The 17230-nt window shown below is 43.9% G+C and overlaps 1 protein-coding gene across 7 annotated transcripts in view; it reads left to right on the top strand.

Moving 5' to 3' along the window:
- LOC144492104 (serine/threonine-protein phosphatase 2A 55 kDa regulatory subunit B gamma isoform) overlaps positions 1-17230 on the top strand; it is a 348625-nt gene that overhangs the window by 311229 nt on the left and 20166 nt on the right. For all 7 annotated transcript variants that reach the window (XM_078210211.1, XM_078210209.1, XM_078210213.1 and 4 more), the window contains 2 exons: positions 10507-10676; positions 15846-15937. In XM_078210211.1, the coding sequence (XP_078066337.1) occupies positions 10507-10676; positions 15846-15937 (262 nt within the window). The remainder of the gene's footprint in view (positions 1-10506; positions 10677-15845; positions 15938-17230) is intronic.

The raw sequence follows: 17230 nt of genomic DNA, 5'->3' as shown, positions 1-17230 counted from the left end.
TGCCCCTTTATTCTGAGATTATCCCCTGGTTTTAGACTCATCAGCCAGGGGAAACATCACATCTAAATCCAGAATGAAGAACTAAACATGGATTTTGCCTCCAGCTATCCCTGACCTTCTATTCTGCTCCACCTCCTCCACCCACCTCTCGAACAATATAATCCATCACATTTCTACCCCTCTTTAACTGTGAAGAAGTCACACAGACTCGAAACGTTGACTCGGTTTCTCTCTCCACAGATGCTGCCAGTCCTGCTGTGTCTTTTCAGCATTCTCTGTTTTTATTATTGAATTTGTCTCCATGACTCACCGGATGACACATTAATTCAGACATTGCCCTTTAGACGCTGGGCGTAAGATTCAAACCCAGCCACGTGGATGGGATATTAATCTGTTGGTTGAAGGAGCTGTGCGTTTGAACAGTTTTAACCTAATTCCTAGTCAGCCTGTAATTGGCCAAGTCACTCGGACAGGCCTAAAGGATAGTGAGAAATATGGTAAGAAAATACAACATTGGTTGCATTAGCAATGTCTCTCAATACCACACACACACGGTCAATTGTCACATGTGAGCCCACTACACTCCTCCTGTTCAACGCTCCTCTTTGCTTTCCTAATTAGTTATGTCCTCAAAAAACTTAACTTTTCAAACACCTTCCTTTTGCAAAACCGTGCTGATTGTGTCTACTCATGATTTTCGAAGTTCATTTGTTAAGATATTCTTAACAAATTCCAGTGTTTTCCTGATGACTGATTTCCAGCTGGCTGGCCTGCGATTGTCAGTTTTCACACTCCCTCTTTTTTACAAATTCAAAAAAGATCCATTTATCCTCACCCCTTGCTTCTAGTTAGCTAGCCAATCCTTCATCCATGCTTATGTTTCACCCCCGACACCATGTTCTCTTATCTTGTGCCTGTCTGCTCACAAGGGCGGTATGGTGGCACAGTGGTTAGCACTGCTGTCTCACAGCTTCAGGGACCCGGGTTCGATTCCGGCCTTGGGTGGCTGTATGTCTGGAGTTTGAACATTCTTCCCGTGTCTGCACGGACTTTCTCCGGGTGCTCCGGTTTTCTTCCGCAGTCCAAAGATGTGCAGGTTGGGTGGATTGGCCATGCTAAATTGCCCGGTAATGTCCCAAAATGTGTAGATGGGGGGATTAATGGGATAAATACTTGTTGTTATGGGGATAGGGTGGGGGAGGGAGCCTGGGTCAGATATTCTGTCGGAGAGTCGGTGCAGACTTGATGGGCTGAATGGCCCATCCTTCTGCACTGTAAGGATTCTATAACTTTTCCCACCCTTGACAATTCCCACCCATGTTGACTCCTGCCCCTACTTGCCTACATCTATTATTACCTTAGCGTTTGGGGTCCGTTCTTGAGTGGGGACACTTCTGGCTCGCGTACTGAACTTGCACTTGAAGTCCTGGCCTCCATCTAGTGGCAGAAGCTGGTCATTGCAGGTATTCTGGGACTTAAGACCAACTTCTGCTACTAGATAGAGCCTGGTCAATCGAAAAGTACTGCGCAAAATCAAAATACTGCAGCCACTGGAAAACTGAATAAAAACAGAAAACGCAGGCAAGACTCAGCAGGTCCGGCAGCATCTGTGGAGAGAGAGATCGAGTTAACGTTTTGAGTCCGTCTGACTCTTCCGAGCTTGAAACGTCGTTAACTCTGTTCCTCTCTCCACAGTCTCTCTCCCTGAGTTCCATAACTACCTCCTCATTCTCATGGGTGAAGACAGATGTGAAATATTCATTTAATACCCTACCAATATCCTCTGCCTCCACCCACAGATTTCCCCCTTGGTCCCTAATGGGCCCTACTCTTTCCTTGATTACCCTCTTCCCATTGATATATTTATAGAATATCTTGGGATTTTCCCTACTTTTACCAGCCAGAGCCTTCTCATATCCCCTCTTTGTTCTCCTAATTGATTTCTTAAGCTCCATCCTGCACTTTCTGTACTCCACTAATGCCTCCGCAGACTTACTCCCCTTATACTTGTTAAAAGCCTCTCTTTTCCTTCTCATTGTACCCTGAATGTCTCTGGTCATCCATGGTTCTCTGGGTTTGTTCCACCTTCCTATTACCCTAGAGGGAACATGTTGGGCCTGTACCCTCCCCATTTCATCTTTGAACATCCCCCACTGCTCTTCTGTAGATCTCCCCACAAGTAATCCGTTCCAGTCTATCTTTGCTAGATCCTGTCTAATTTTGTTAAAATCTACTCTCCCTCAATCCAAAACCGTTTTCTGCAACTTGTCAATTTCTTTGTCCATAACAAATTTGAATTGAACCATGTTGTGGTCGCTATCACCAAAATGCTCCCCCACCCAACACATCCACCACCTGTCCGGCTTCATTCCCCAGAATTAGGCCCAGCACATCCCTTCCCATGTTGGATCCTCTACAAATTGACTAACAAGTCTTCCTGTATACATTTTAAGAGCCCTACTTCATCTGAGCCTTTGACATGATGGCTATCCCAATTAATGTTGGGAAAGTTGAAATCACCTAATATAATTACCCTCTTTTTTTTTTTTGTATTTCTTTTATGTTTAGTGATGTATTTTATTTCAGCCTGAACTGCACAGTGCTGCACACAGATGGTTAAGTGTTTGAACTTGTATATGCTTTGTTCTGGATGAGAAATGTCCAAAGGAACCTAACTTTGGCTCTAACATTGATTCCGATGGGAACCTATTATTCACTTAATCATTTCACTTAACGTCGCAATTTTCAGGAACACTGCCACACTTTGAGTGAGGATTTATTGTATGTAACTTGTCTTTTCCACTGTGAAGACAGATACAAAGTACTTATATAAATCTTAGCCAGGGTTCCTACATTTGATGACAATCTGGTAAGGACTACTGAAAAGTCATTACTGTCCTTCACCATTGAACCCTTTAAAAGCACTTTATAAAAAACTTGTATGAGGTTTTAGTGTCCTGTTATAACCTCAGCAGAGACTTTGGAAACCCCAAAACCCAATGTTTATTAAAAGAATGAATCCACAAGGTTCATAGTTTAACTTGAAACAATTTTAACTACACCACAATCAAAGGACATGAATACTAATAACTACACTCTATCTTAAATAGTTACGTTAAAGCAGTGGTGTGGTGGGAAATCTGCAGCCCGGGGCCGCATGAGGCCTATCTGGGTTCTGAGTGTGGTCCATGAGATAATTTGTTGACCTTTGTCCATTCGCAGAGTTGCCGCATTCTGCTGATTTCCGTCAGCATTGTTTTTTTCCTACTGGTATTACTGAAATGATTTGCGTGTAAAGCAAGGGCAAGTGAAATGACTATGAGAGCCATGCACTCCCTCTGGGTCCAAAGTTTAAATATTTCTTTTTGTTTTTAACCATTTGAAATTGATGATAAGTCTATTAATATATAAATGATTAAGCATTTTCTATAACGCATTATGAAATATTCAGCGTGCATTAAAAATGTATTTAATCTGGTTCACGGGGTCATAGTTAGTGAACAAGCCTGATTCAATATTGCAGCCTGCTGAGATGAAGGAGGGCCACTCATGTGGCCCACTCACTAGCCTAAATTGTCCATCACTGCATTAAAGGCATTAAAATACAATGAACTCAAATTTTTATACTTTAAACCAAACTACTTAACTCAACTTTCATTCTACTCCTTTAGAGTTACATCTACAATAACTCAAGTTAGATACTTACTAGAAATTGGAGGACTAATGCCTTGGTCTGAGTACAGTTTCAAGGATTTGTGTAATGGTTGAGATTTCTTGGTCTTCGGTTTATTTCTGACAACTTTGTCCCTTCAAATCTCCTCGAACTGATTCACAGTTACAGACTCCCAGTTCAACACAGGCATTGCTAACATCTTAAGTGGAGTCACCTCAGATCAGAACACTCCTGGTTCTAATGTTCTTTAAAACTAGAGTCTTGCATCTAAAACTCACGCTTTCTCTCTCTCTCTTTCTCCCTCTTTTGCTTTTTCTTGCTCCCTTTCTCCCTTTCGCTCTCTTTCTCCCCTCACCCTTTCTCTTTCTCTCTTTGCTCTCTCTCCCTCATGCCCTCTCTTCAGCTTGGCTACCTAGATGTCCCACTCACAATTAGGAATCTTTCAGTTAACAAGACTTTTAAACCCTTTTACCCAACACACTAACCATCAACTGAATTCTGTATAAAAACCATGTTTCCTATACTCAGCATGTGCTAAAACTATAAATTTAAAACCATGTTTGAAACTAGAACCATACCTACAATCAACTTTTGGTTGACCCTTTTGCGATTGTTTATCTCCAAGGTAACTTGGTCACATGATCGTTTACTGGCAGTAGGGTTCTTTACTCAAAATCATTTCCCAGAGAATCCTAGTTTGTAAAACAGTCAGCACCCAAACATGCAATATAGGTTTTCTTCTCCCCGTAAAACACGTGGGCCATCAGATTATCACCATCACCTGCAGAGCTGCGTCCAGTGAAAGTCGCTGGCCGCGGGAGAGAAAGAAGAGATGAAAATATTGGAGGGCAAGAAATTAATTCAAAACAACAGGGCGGCACAGTGGTTAGCACTGTTGCCTCTCAGCGCCAGGGACCCAGGTTCGATTCCTGACTTGGGTCACAGCCTGTGCGGAGTTTGCACGTTCTCCCCGTGTCTGCGTGGGTTTCCTCCGGGTGCTCCAGTTTCCTCCCACAATCCAAAGGTGTGCAGGTTAGGTGGATTGGCCATGCTGAATTGCCCCTTAGTGTCAGGGGGACTAGCTAGGGTAAATGCATGGGGTTATGTGGATAGGGCCTGGGCGGGATCGTGGTCGGTGCAGACTCGATGGGCCAAATGGCCTCCTTCTGCATTCTATGAACAGCATCACTGACTTGCAAACATGAAATCAGTGCAAATTGATCATTATGTGAAATCATGCAGTTCAGAAGAATCCTCATTTCCATCACGAGATTAAAAGTGGAGCTGAGTACTCTTTCAAGATTCAGTTTATAATTTCGGAGCCTTGATTTTGACGTGATGAATGGTGCTGTAAATCCGGTTGCAGCAATATATCAGATATCTTTTAATACAAACTTGATTGCTTTTACTTCATAAATCTAACAGCAGTTCCTGAGTGACAGTCGAGTAGTAATGAACTGCTTAGTGATGTAGCATGGCCCATAAACAGACTGCTCGAGACTTCTTCCGAGAAAAGACAAGAATAATGTGTGATTTTTTGAGAATTCAAACCAATTCACAGAAGCAAATATTGCAGCAACAGTGGTTTCGATCCCCGTAGAGACTGATAACGTAAAAAATGAGATTTCAATTTTCAGTGATTGAAAAGATTGCATGAGAAGTTTTCTCATTTTAATTCTTTTACTGTAATGACCAAACCAAAAGCAGCTTCGACTGAACATTATTTTTCAGGAAACGTCTACTCTAAGCTGCAGAAAAGGTAACCTTGTCCATGCTTTAATGTGATCAATAACCCCATGCCTGGGTCATATATTATGCCGTGCACTCCACGAAGTTACAGTCCTTAAAGGAAATGATCCATAGTCATTTCCAGCTTCCAGTGGGTTTGTTTTTCCCCATTTCCCAGATTAGTAATTTTCATTGACTACCTAAAGATGCTTCTCTCTGTTTCGGAGAGTTTCCAAATCTACTACAAGCTGTAAAGCCTGATCCGCCAATTCTGATAAATCGCTTGGGTTCCTTAAATGGTTACGAGATGCATCTCTTTGACCCAGAGACGGTCTTCCCGCCTGCATCCTGCTTCAGAGGCTCTCGGAGAACTCTCAGCTTCTTCATTCTGCTGACTGCACTAACTGGAGTACTTCCTCTTTTCATTTCTGCCCAAAGACCTGGAGACTGAAAGTCTATTCACTGTCAGCACAACTACCCTTGTCCTTGTTTCCAGGTGTGAGAACGTCACACCTTGCTCAGCAAGCCTTTTCATTTGGGGCCCCTCTTGTTCCCATAGCAACCGAGCCACCCAGACTTGTTGGCTGGAGAATTTAAAGCAGGTCACATTGTGCCCCTTCATTACTCCATTTTACCTTTCATTAAACAGTTTAAAACGGCACCATCTTGCAAAATCTTGCATTTGTAACACAGTATAAACTTTAGGAAGACAAAAGGACTATGAATGTTGGCATATGGTACTGAATGGTCTATATTAGAAAATTAAATTAATCCATGTACATAATGCACGATACATTACCTGCAGAGTTAAAGGATTAAAAGCTATTCATTAGAGAGTGTGCATCATTAGCTGAATTCACACAATGGAATAGATCTTTTGAGATGTGTGTCTGCAGTTATTAGGAAATTAAGACTTTGATCTAGATCAGGAACAGGGGAGAGTGTGGGGGAAACTGTAAAGGGCATAAGATGCTGCCGATCACAAAGGTAATTTAAATAAGTTGTACCTGCCCATCAACTGGCCAGATTGAGAGCCCTGCAGTCCATGGGGTTAAAGGCCACGATGCGGAAGTTGGTGGGGCAAAGGCCTCGAGCAGCATCACGATATTCAGGGGGCAAGAGCTGTGGACAGGGCTGCAGGATTCAAGGTAAGGTGTGATGGTGTCGAGTGGCACAGTGATTAGCGCTGCTGCCTCACAGCTCCAGGGCCTTGGGTTTGATTCCAGCCTTGGGTAACTGTGTGGAATTTGCACATTCTCCCGGTTGTGCGTGGGTTTCCTCATGGGTGTGGACTGCCTTGGTAAAGTGTGTGTGTGTGTACATGTACGCGCGTGTGTACGTAATTGTGTGTGCACGCGTGCACGCTCTGGACCATGATAGTTCAGGGTGAGAGCTGGGGACTAAACTGTGATGGTGTTAGGGGGATCTCTCCACTGCTTGGAGTCATACCTCGTACAAAGGTTAATGATTGTGGTTGTTGAAGATCAATCATCTCAGCTCCAGGACATCACTACAGGATTTCCTCGGGGTAGTGTTCTAGACCCAACCGTCGTCAACCTTCCTTCCATCAAGAGGTCAGAAGGGGGGATGATCGCTGATGATTGTACAATGTTCACCATTTGTGACTCCTCAGATACTATAGAGGTCCATGCCCAAATGCCGAAAGGCCTGGGCAATATCCTGGCTTGAGCTGACAAGTGGCAAATAACATTCGCGCCACACGAGTGCCAGGCAATGACCATCTCCAATGATAGAGAATCTAACCATCACCCCATGACATTCAATGACCTTACCAACCCAGAATCCCCCATTATTAATATCTTGGGGGTTACCATTGACCAGAAACAGAAATGGACTAGCTGTATAAGTTCTGTGGCTACAAGTGTAGGTCAGAGGTTAGGAATCCTGCAGTGAATAACTCACCTCCTTACTAAGTCATCCACAATCTACAAGCACATCAGGAGTGTGATGGAATACTCTGCACTTGCCTGGATGAGCGCAGCTCCAACAAAACTCAAGAAGCTTAACATGGGGTGGCAAAATGGTTAGTACTGCTGCCTCACAGTGCCAGGGACCCAGATTCAATTCCGGCCTTGGGTGACTGACTGTGTGGAGTTTGCACATTCTCCCCGTGTCTGCGTGGGTTTCCTCCGGGTGCTCCGGTTTCCTCCCGCACTCCAAAGATGTGCGGGTTAGGTTGATTGCCCTGGTAAATTGCCCCTTAGTGTCAGGGATACTAGCGAGATACATACATGGGGTTACGGGAATAGGGCCTGGGTGGGATTGTAGTCGGTGTAGGTTTGATGGGCCAAATGGCCTCCTTCTGCACTGTAGGGAACCTATGATTCCATGAACATCCAGGACGAAGCAACCTGCTTTGGCATAACTATCCAGAAACACCCACTCCCTCCACATGCGACGCACTGTGGTAGCAGTGTGTACCGTCTACATGATGTACTGCAAGAACTCACCAAGGCTCCTTAGACAGCAGCTTCCAAACCCACGACCACTACCATTTAGCAGGACAAGGGCAGCACCTCCCTCTGCAAGCTCCCCTCCAAAACACATACCAACCTGACTTGGAAATATATCGCTGTTCCTTCACTGTCGCTGGGTCAAAATCATGCAACTTCTTTCCTAATAGCACTGTAGATGTACCTACACTACATAGACTGGAGCAGTTCAAAAAGGCAGCTCACCACCATCTTCTCACAGACAATTAGTGATGGGCAATGTATGTTGGCCCAACCTGCAGTCTCTTGAATGAATAAAAATAGTCAGGATGAGAACTGGTACTGGACCATAATAGTCGAAGTGAGAGCTGGGGACTGGCTCGTGTGAGGTGCGAGCCCCAATCTGTCAGTGATCGGGGAAGAAAGGGTGACCTGATTTGAGGTGGGCCTTTGCCTTTCATATTCCATTACAGGATCCAATCTGCACATTTGAAAACAGGACCCCATTTTGTTGCTACGGGCCTTTGTGCTACTCACCAGTTCAAAAGAGCAGGATAATACTGGGTATTAGGACATGCCAAGAAAGAAGCAGGATTATTGGTGGTAACTGCCATTATTTTCTCTGCCCTCCAACTAGGTTTGGGCCAGTTAAACTGAGGGTTGAAGTGTCACTGGCCAGGTGGCATGTTCCTCAAAGGGATTTTCGTGAATTAGTATTATTCGGTGCATTGTAGACATCTGGCAGTATGCGGGGGAATGGATTATTTTACAAAGTAATCATAAAGATTACTGGGTGGTACAGTGGTTAGCACTGCTACCTCTCAGCTCCAGGGACCCGGGTTCGATTCTCAGCTTGGGTCACTGTCTGAGTGGTGTTTGCACATTCTCCCCGTGTCTGCATGGGTTTCCTCCGGGTGCTCCGGTTTCCTCCCACAGTCCCAAGATGTGCGGGTTAGGTGGATTGGCCATGCTAAATTGACCCTTAGTGTTATGGGGCCTAGCTTGGGTAAATGCATGGGGTTATGGGGATGGGGCATGGGTGGGATTGTGGTCGGTGCAGACCCGATGGGCCGAATGCCTGCTTCCTGCACTGTAGGGATTCTATGATTCCAGAAGAGATTTCTGGCCATTCTGTGCTTCTCTTGCATGCATTAATCATTGGAAAAGGCTGTCACTTTCTTGGTCTTTTTGTGTCATTTCCACAAGATCTCTTGTGTGTGATATGATTTACAATTGTGCTTGTTCCTGAGGCCAAGAAAAAATTTGGTTTAAATGAAAAATTAAGATGGCTGCAAAAGGTGTAATGCCCTCTTCAGCCACAAACCAGCATAAAAATTTCCCCCCTCACAAAGGGGGGCAATGATTTCTAGACGTTAAAACTAGATTTTTTTTCACCTACCTTGAAATGTTATTTCTCACAAAAATAACGAACGCAGGCAGGTAAATACATTTGCCTCAATTTGGATTTTGATGACCGATTGTCAGATATTTGGATTTGACTATTGGACTCATTTGACACTATTTAGGGATACCGGTGTCTGTAACATTTAAACCCTCCCAACCACAGTCTGTCCAAATTGATCTGAATTTGCAACCGTCTAAATTAAGTTGAGATGGTACAATTTGGATCAGTTCTGCTCACTTTAGAGTCAGTTCAGTGGTTGGCTTTGAGTCTGAGCCCGAATTTTTGAAAAGATGCCACCATGCACAGACACAGAATCCTACAGTGCAGAAGGAGGCCATTCAGCCCATTGAGTCTGCACCGACCACAACCCCACCCAGGCCCCCATCCCCGTAATCCCATAATGCATTTACCTTAGCTGGTCCCCCTGACACCAAGGGGCAAGTTAGCATAGCCAACCCACCTAACCCGCACATCCTTGGACTTTTCTTCTAGTCATACATCCTTTTCTTCTGTTCATGTTCATCATGCTCCCCTGTCATTTTTGCACGCAATTTATGTTGAATATTTTGCCTATTTTCACATTCGTCAGCAATGTAAAATCTGTGACTGAGATAATGACTTCAGTATTCAGAATGGGTTTTTTTCTCATCAAGTTGGATTGGCGCCATACTGGGTGAAATAGTCCAGAAAGAAGCTATGCTAATGAATAGCCTGAAGGTAATATCGTAATTAAACCTGATTACTTGCAGCGCATCGTGTCCTATCTGAAATAGTTTGGTAAATGTCCAATGAAGTCACTAACTTGCATCGACGGATGGTGTACTGAATTTTCATTTGAAGCCTTTTGAAAGGACAGCGACAAGTGGGTTCGTGATGCTCTCTCTTATCAAAATGCTCCCAGTGGTTTAGCTCATCTGATGGTGGCATAAATTGATTAAATTCATCTTTTCAATAAACACTCTCGCTACGTTTTCAAAACTCAATTGATATTGCAGAACTAGATTTTCTGAAAAGGTTTGCAATCCTGGATGCTGTTGCCATAGAAACTGGCCTGTCAAAGAATCCTCTATATATTAGGTCCACATTGTATAAGAGGCAATTCGTATCAGCATGAATTAACTGTGATTATATCATCTTTTTACATATCTCCAACCTGTGGATTTGTGATTCCCGCTCATCCGTGAATTTGTGACAATCCTATGTGGCACTTTTAATATTAATATTATTTTCCATATTTTGTTCTGCAGTGTTTGAGGAGCCAGAGGATCCCAGTAGCAGGTTCTTCTTCTCAGAGATAACCTCTTCAGTGTCTGATGTGAAGTTCAGTCACAGTGGCCGATACATGATGACACGAGATTACCTCACTGTCAAAGTCTGGGATCTGAACATGGAAACCAAGCCTATAGAAACATATCAGGTACTCTGTGTTCAAAATTAGGGAGTTAAATGCAAATTGTTGTGTGTTCTTTACCCACAACCTCCAAATGGATGTACTGTCTAATGTTGACTGGCTGTGCTTCAGGAGTGGCCAATGCAACATGATTTTATGAGTCCTAAAATCAGAATTATCCAGCATAGAATGAAGCCGTTCGACCCATTGTCTGTTTGAAAGAGACATGCAATAAGTCCTTCTTTTCTGTTCTTTTCCCACAGCCTTGTATTTTTTTCCTCTTCAAGTTATTATCCAATTCTCTTTTGAAAGTTACTATTGAATCTGATTCCACCTGCCTTCCAGATTGCCCTAACTTGCTGCATCAAAAAAATCTCATCACCCCTTCGATCCTTTTGATGGCTATCTTGAATCGGGAGTGTCCAATCTTTTTGAGCGAGGGGCCAGGCTTCATTTGTTTTCATGTTCAAGGAGCCAGTGAACACCTTTTGGGAAGATAAGGCATTAGATATTTACTTTTGCTAATCAAAACAACAGAAAGTGTGCCGTTTTATAAAGACACTTCAAATGAGGAGACTAATTTATTCATGATGATTCCAACACTCCTGCAGAGGATCATAAATGACCCAACTAACACCCATCAGCCCTGAGCCCACTGCAATTTAATAGTGCCTCAGGGATTAAATGGAGGCCGTACAACTTTCCCACACTCTTGGCAGGTTGTCCAACAAACTATTGGGTTTGCAGTGACCTCATGGGTGATCCTTCACTGTCACGTACTCTGTGCCTGATCAAGGGCCCGACTTTGGAAAGTAGGAGGGAGTGAAGCTGCTGAAAGCCATTCCCCAACCCCTGAGTCCAATCCCCTTGCCTCACCCTGTGATCCCCATACAGCCTTTCCCTCATGTCTGGTCTGGAATTCCAAGATGATCCTGGACCTCTGGTGATGGATACATTGGTGGCAGCGTCTGTTGCCCCCACTGGTGCAGACAGGACTTCTGCTACCGGGAGCTTTCATCGCAGGAAAGGCCCAGTGGTGGTCACTTAAATGCCTGATGGGCATTTGATTCTATCGGGCCTACTCCCAGCCCTGAACTGATGGGTATTCCCCGGTGAGACCCCCATTGACCCAACAGAATCCTAGCCATTGTCTATCTTGTACAGACCATGCCCTCTGCCCAAAAGGTCTCAAAATCATCTGGCTTCACTGTCCCAGAGTTCCCTGCCCGAAGGCAGATCTGACCCACAGCACAACAACCTTCACCACACTTAGGGCAAAGAGGCTGTACCCAAATCCACCACAGCTGGGTATCAAACTATGGCTGTTGGCACCAATCTGATCCACGCTGGCTGTCCAGCAAACAGAGCCAACCGTGGAGTCTGAGTTGCCATTTCAATATGCACCTTCACATGATTGTTGTAATGTGGAGATGGTAGAAGATCCAATTTTTTTTCCATTACATAGCTGACCAGAAATCTCTCCTGCTCTTGCTGTTTGTCATTTGGCATGTGTTGAAACTATTTGGCCACGTTATGCATATTCATTCCTTGTCCATCAAGTCCTGAAGTGGGACTTAAACCTGGGGCTTCGTGTTTAGAGGCAGGCGCGCTACCCACTGCACCACAAGAAGTCCCAGCCTCATTCTGTGTTTTACAATTGAGATACAACAGGAGATTGTTGTTGAAATCGATTACACCATGTTCATCTCACCGTGCCTAACAGTTACGGAAGGCCTGAAATGTGCTAACAGTCGCTGCACAGTCATTTTAAGAGTTACTAAGACACAGACAAGATCATGAAAGTGAGGCAGTCAGGAAGAAGGATCGAACCTCCCCAGGGGTCCTACCAACCCTCAACCTGGAGATGAAGCAGGAGATCTTGTTTGAAACCAATTCTCAAAATATGTCATTACCTCTGGAGTTTTGATTTTATGAAGAATATATGGGCAACAAAGTCTTCTTGCACTTAAACGTTAGTTAACATATATATGGGCGGGATATTATGTCCTCGCTCATCCTGAAACCGTAAGGTCCCGCCCGAGATCAATGGGCCTTCCCATGCTCCCCCCTCGACCGCTCCGATTCCCATGGCGGGCGGGCCGGTAAAATTCCGGCCGTAAAGCCACACCGTAACCGTGATCGTTTCTGAAATTGAAATGAAATTTATTTAATCGTTGACAGATACACAGATATACAAATTAAGGTCCAGACTTCACTGGGACAAAGACGGCCACGTTTTGCATCTTGTAACTTGAGTTTCCCTTTGTTAATTTTACTTTTGTTTCTTTGACTTCCTTGCACCGTGTGCTACCCAGGACTGCCTGTTTAAGAATGTGCCCAGGCAACCTACTGAAAGCCACTCGGGGCATGCTTGAGATCTGTTCTCATACTTCCCTTCAAAGTCAGTAACTTATTTTATCCTTCAGGGGTTTTGATTACTTTCTCTACAGGGTCAATAGCTGGCATAGGGGCAAGTAAATGAACCAATAATGCTCGGACATCAATAAGTGCTGCAAGGCAAATCCTTTTTTTTTGTAATGATGGGAGGGAGTTGCAATGGGTTTACTAAATCAGGTGCACGCGCTTTAATCCTGAAGTTGCTGCGTTCTCATGCATTTACATGCACTGGGGTTCCTCTATAGAACAGTCTCCTGCATCAGGCTGTGTTTTTAGCAAGCTCCCCTAATGGATAAATCGCTTAACAAAATAAAAGTGGCAAATTAGCCAATTAAGCCATCTCTGATGTAATATGCTCTAAGTTATCATTCCCAGCAAAGACTCAGTCAAAAAAAACCCTTGGGCCATATTGCTGTTATATGTATGTCCTTTTAAGACAAATTAACCAGAGATATTAGGAATTGTACTGAGAATCATAGAATACCTACAGTGCAGAAGCAGGCTGTTCGGCCCATCAAGTCTGCCCCGACCACAATCCTACCCAGGCCCTATTCCCGTAACCCCATATATTTATCCTGCTAATCCCCCTGACACTAGGGTCAATTTAGCATGTCCAATCAACCTACACCAATCAGCCAATCAACATCTTTGGAGTGTGGGAGGAAACCAGGGCACCCGGAGGAAACCCACGCAGACACGGGGAGAACGTGCAAACTCCACACAGTCACCTGAGGCCAGAATTGAACCCGGGTCCCTGGCGCTGTGAGGCAGCAGTGCTGCCACTGTGCCACTCCAACCACTGTGCCACCCCCGTTGCCATCAGGAAATGTAACGAATATGGATTTGTTTTAAATAATAACTGTTTATTTTTTAAAATGACATTGGTTAAAATTTTTAATCATGGTGAATGTGCATCCCTTCTAATGAGCTGCACTTACGTCTGAATTAATTATTTTGAGCTGGTTAGTGAATGATCACCACTTGGTGGTTTCAATCTGAACCACAACAGAATCAGTCACCTTAAACTAGCTGCACTTGCATTATTAGGAGAGTTTGATCCTGATACTTGTCTACCATAGCCAAACATGAACTTGCTGTCTTCTATATTACTGCCCTTTTTGGTTTGGTGCTACATTATCAACCTCTTCCATACTGTTTGAGCATACGGTTCTCCCAATTAGTCAGCTCCCCATAAAGGATTTACCTTTAATTATGGATTTTACCAGGGTGGCACGGTGGCACAGCAGTTAGCACTGCTGCCTCACAGCGCCAGGGATCTGGGTTCAATTCCCAGCTTGGGTTACTGTCTGTGCGGAGTCTGCACGTTTTCCCAGTGTCTGGGTGGGTTTCCTCCCAGAGTCCAAAGATGTGCAGGTTAGGTGGATTGGCCATGATAAATTGCCCCTTAGTGTCAGGGGAACTAGCTAGGGTAAATACATGGGGTTATGGGGATAGGGCCTGGGTGGGATTGTAGTCAATGAAGACTCGATGGGCCGAATAGCGGCCTGCACTGTAGGGATTCTATGATTCTACCAAATCCTGCTTATTAGGGGTGACAGTGACACATCTTGTTTTTAATATGATTTGTTTCAATACAGGTCACTGTCAGAAAATGAAGAGTGAGGTAAGTTCTGCTACTTTTGCTGAAGGAATGCCACTTCAAATCATTTCCTGCTGCTGACAGCACGGGTGGGAGTGAAAATGAGATGTCATTCCATAGACATTCCCCAGGTTGCAGACAGTTTACTGGATGAGGTGTCTGCACTGTGAGATGTAGACAGATCACAGAAAGCACTAATTGCTTATTACGGGGATACAGTTCTAAACTGCGTGATTAGGAATGGTGTTTTTCAGTGAAGATTCAATGAGCGATAGGTGAGTGGCTGCTTAGAATGTGGTGTTGCTGAATGGAGAGCCTTATTTGTACTTGCAAATGGAATTGTTTTTAATTCATCATTAATACATTTAAAGCAAATTAAATGGAACCTGTTGGACCTCAATTCTGGTTCTTCAGCAGGATGGTTTAACACACTGTAAAGCGACAATAGCAGGAGAAGAAGCCAGATTGTTTTTGCCTGTTTGTACATTCCCAATGCCCAAAGTATTGATTGCTTCATCTGAAGGATTGAGTTGGCTTCCAATTTCTGTTCCCCCTACTGCTGCTTTCCTTTCCGTCTGAAAGCTTCCATCGAACATTAATTTATTGTTACTGGCTTCTTTCTTTTTAACATGCATTTACAGCTACACTATACAGCGTCTCTTCAGCAAATTCTCCAGCAGAGTCTGTATTCTAGCTCTAAGGCACATTCGCTGCCACAGAATGTTTTACGTCTAAAGCACATTCGCCATGGTCTGGTTTCTATCTACTGCACATTGATAGTCAGCTTGACAGATCTAATGCAATTCATTGTCAGCGCATCCTATGTTTAACAGCCATTCACTGTCAGAGTATGGCTTAATTCTGATGTATATTTGCAGTCACAGGAGCTGTTTTAATATCCTAAGAGTATTGTTATGTTTTTGGGAAATTTCAAATGAGCAGAGCAGTTAGTGGTAATTGTATACCTTAGCACAGAAAGAATTGCCTAAAATTGCTCTTACTGTCAATTTGCAGCATTCGCATAATTGGGTGACGGTTCTGGCACTTAAATACTCCACGTGAGAAGAAATGTATTGATTATGCTTCCATTTAGTTAATTGTGACTGGTTCTAAAACTTGTGCTTCAGTTGCGTTGGTAATTGCTGGTAATTTACTGTTGCATTGGCATTCCTTCAATGTTAATGTTATTTTGTTAACAGATTCATGATTACCTCCGGAGTAAGCTTTGTTCACTCTACGAGAACGACTGCATCTTTGACAAATTTGAATGTGCATGGAATGGGTCAGACAGGTCAGTAGCCCTGATATCTTCACTTAATTCTGGACCACAGCATAAACAGGTTGCTTTGGCCTGCCTGCACAGGTCAAGAGCCTTCCCCCTGTTCGAAGGTCACTCTCAATTCTGTGTTGTCATTAGACTTCTATAACAAATCCCACTTGACTCACAACCGTATATCATGGGATTTTCAAGTTTCACAAGATTCTGTAACCTCCCCCTCGAGGCTGTGGATCTAGCTTTCTTTTAAATTTGACTTCATGGAGAATGAGAGATTGGCCACCTTATTTTTCGTCCTATAAGTATATAAATGTGTTTTGAGCCTATTTACAGTGCTGTGATTGCAAATGATTGCAAATATTCAATTTTATGTCTTGATTTTGCTATGATGCACATTGCCCTCTGTTACACAGCAGGCAGCTGTAAAACTCCTTCGAGGGCCTTGCCTGACATGAAGCCAATCACTACTGCAATGGAGTGTCACGTTACACACACAGTTCTGGGTTGCAATGCTGTGTTGGATATTTGGTTCAGCGAAGATTTCTCCCTGTGTAGGGATGAAGGAATGGAAAGCTGTTCTCTGCAAGTTTGCTGCCAGCACTTAATGGGGGCACAGAAATGTAGGTGGGCCCAGAAAGCTGCAAAGTGGAACCCAACCAAGATGTGGAGATGCCAGAGTTGGACTGGGGTGGGCACAGTAAGAAGTCTCACAACACCAGGTTAAAGTCCAACAGGTTTATTTGGTATCACAAGCTTTCGGAGCGCTGCTCCTTCTTCACCTGATGAAAGCTTGTGATACCAAGTAAACCTGTTGGACTTTAACCTGGTGTTGAGAAACTTCTTACTGAACCCAACCAAGCCAAGTTAACCAGAACTGTTCAAGTGTTGGAGTGACCCTGAAACACCAGACTGCCCCCACATGCCAATCCCCCACATGCCAATCCCCCACATGCCAATCCCCCACATGCCAATCCGATATGTAATAAGTGTCCTGGATGAGAGATGGCAGTTCAGGCTGGGCGAGTGGAGGCAGGGGTGAAGTTATTTATTTTTTTATTCACCCATGCATTCAGCGGAATATTTACATGTCAGCAAAACCCTTGACTAGGTCAGAGACAAGCCGGGCATCCGAAATACGAAGAGAAAATGCTCAAAATATTCAGCAGGGCAGCTAGCAATCTGTGGAAAGGCAAACCGAGTTATAATTTCATCAGAAGCTGGAAAGCTTAGAAATCTACACATCTTGGGACATTAAGAGGCAGTTTAGCATGGCCAATGCACCTAACCTGAACATCTCTGGACTGTGGG

Source organism: Mustelus asterias, chromosome 1, assembly GCF_964213995.1.
Source record: "Mustelus asterias chromosome 1, sMusAst1.hap1.1, whole genome shotgun sequence".
In the NCBI taxonomy this organism is placed as follows: Eukaryota; Metazoa; Chordata; class Chondrichthyes; order Carcharhiniformes; family Triakidae; genus Mustelus; species Mustelus asterias.
Note: the sequence above shows the minus strand (reverse complement) of the source record. Positions and strands in the feature narration are given on the sequence as shown.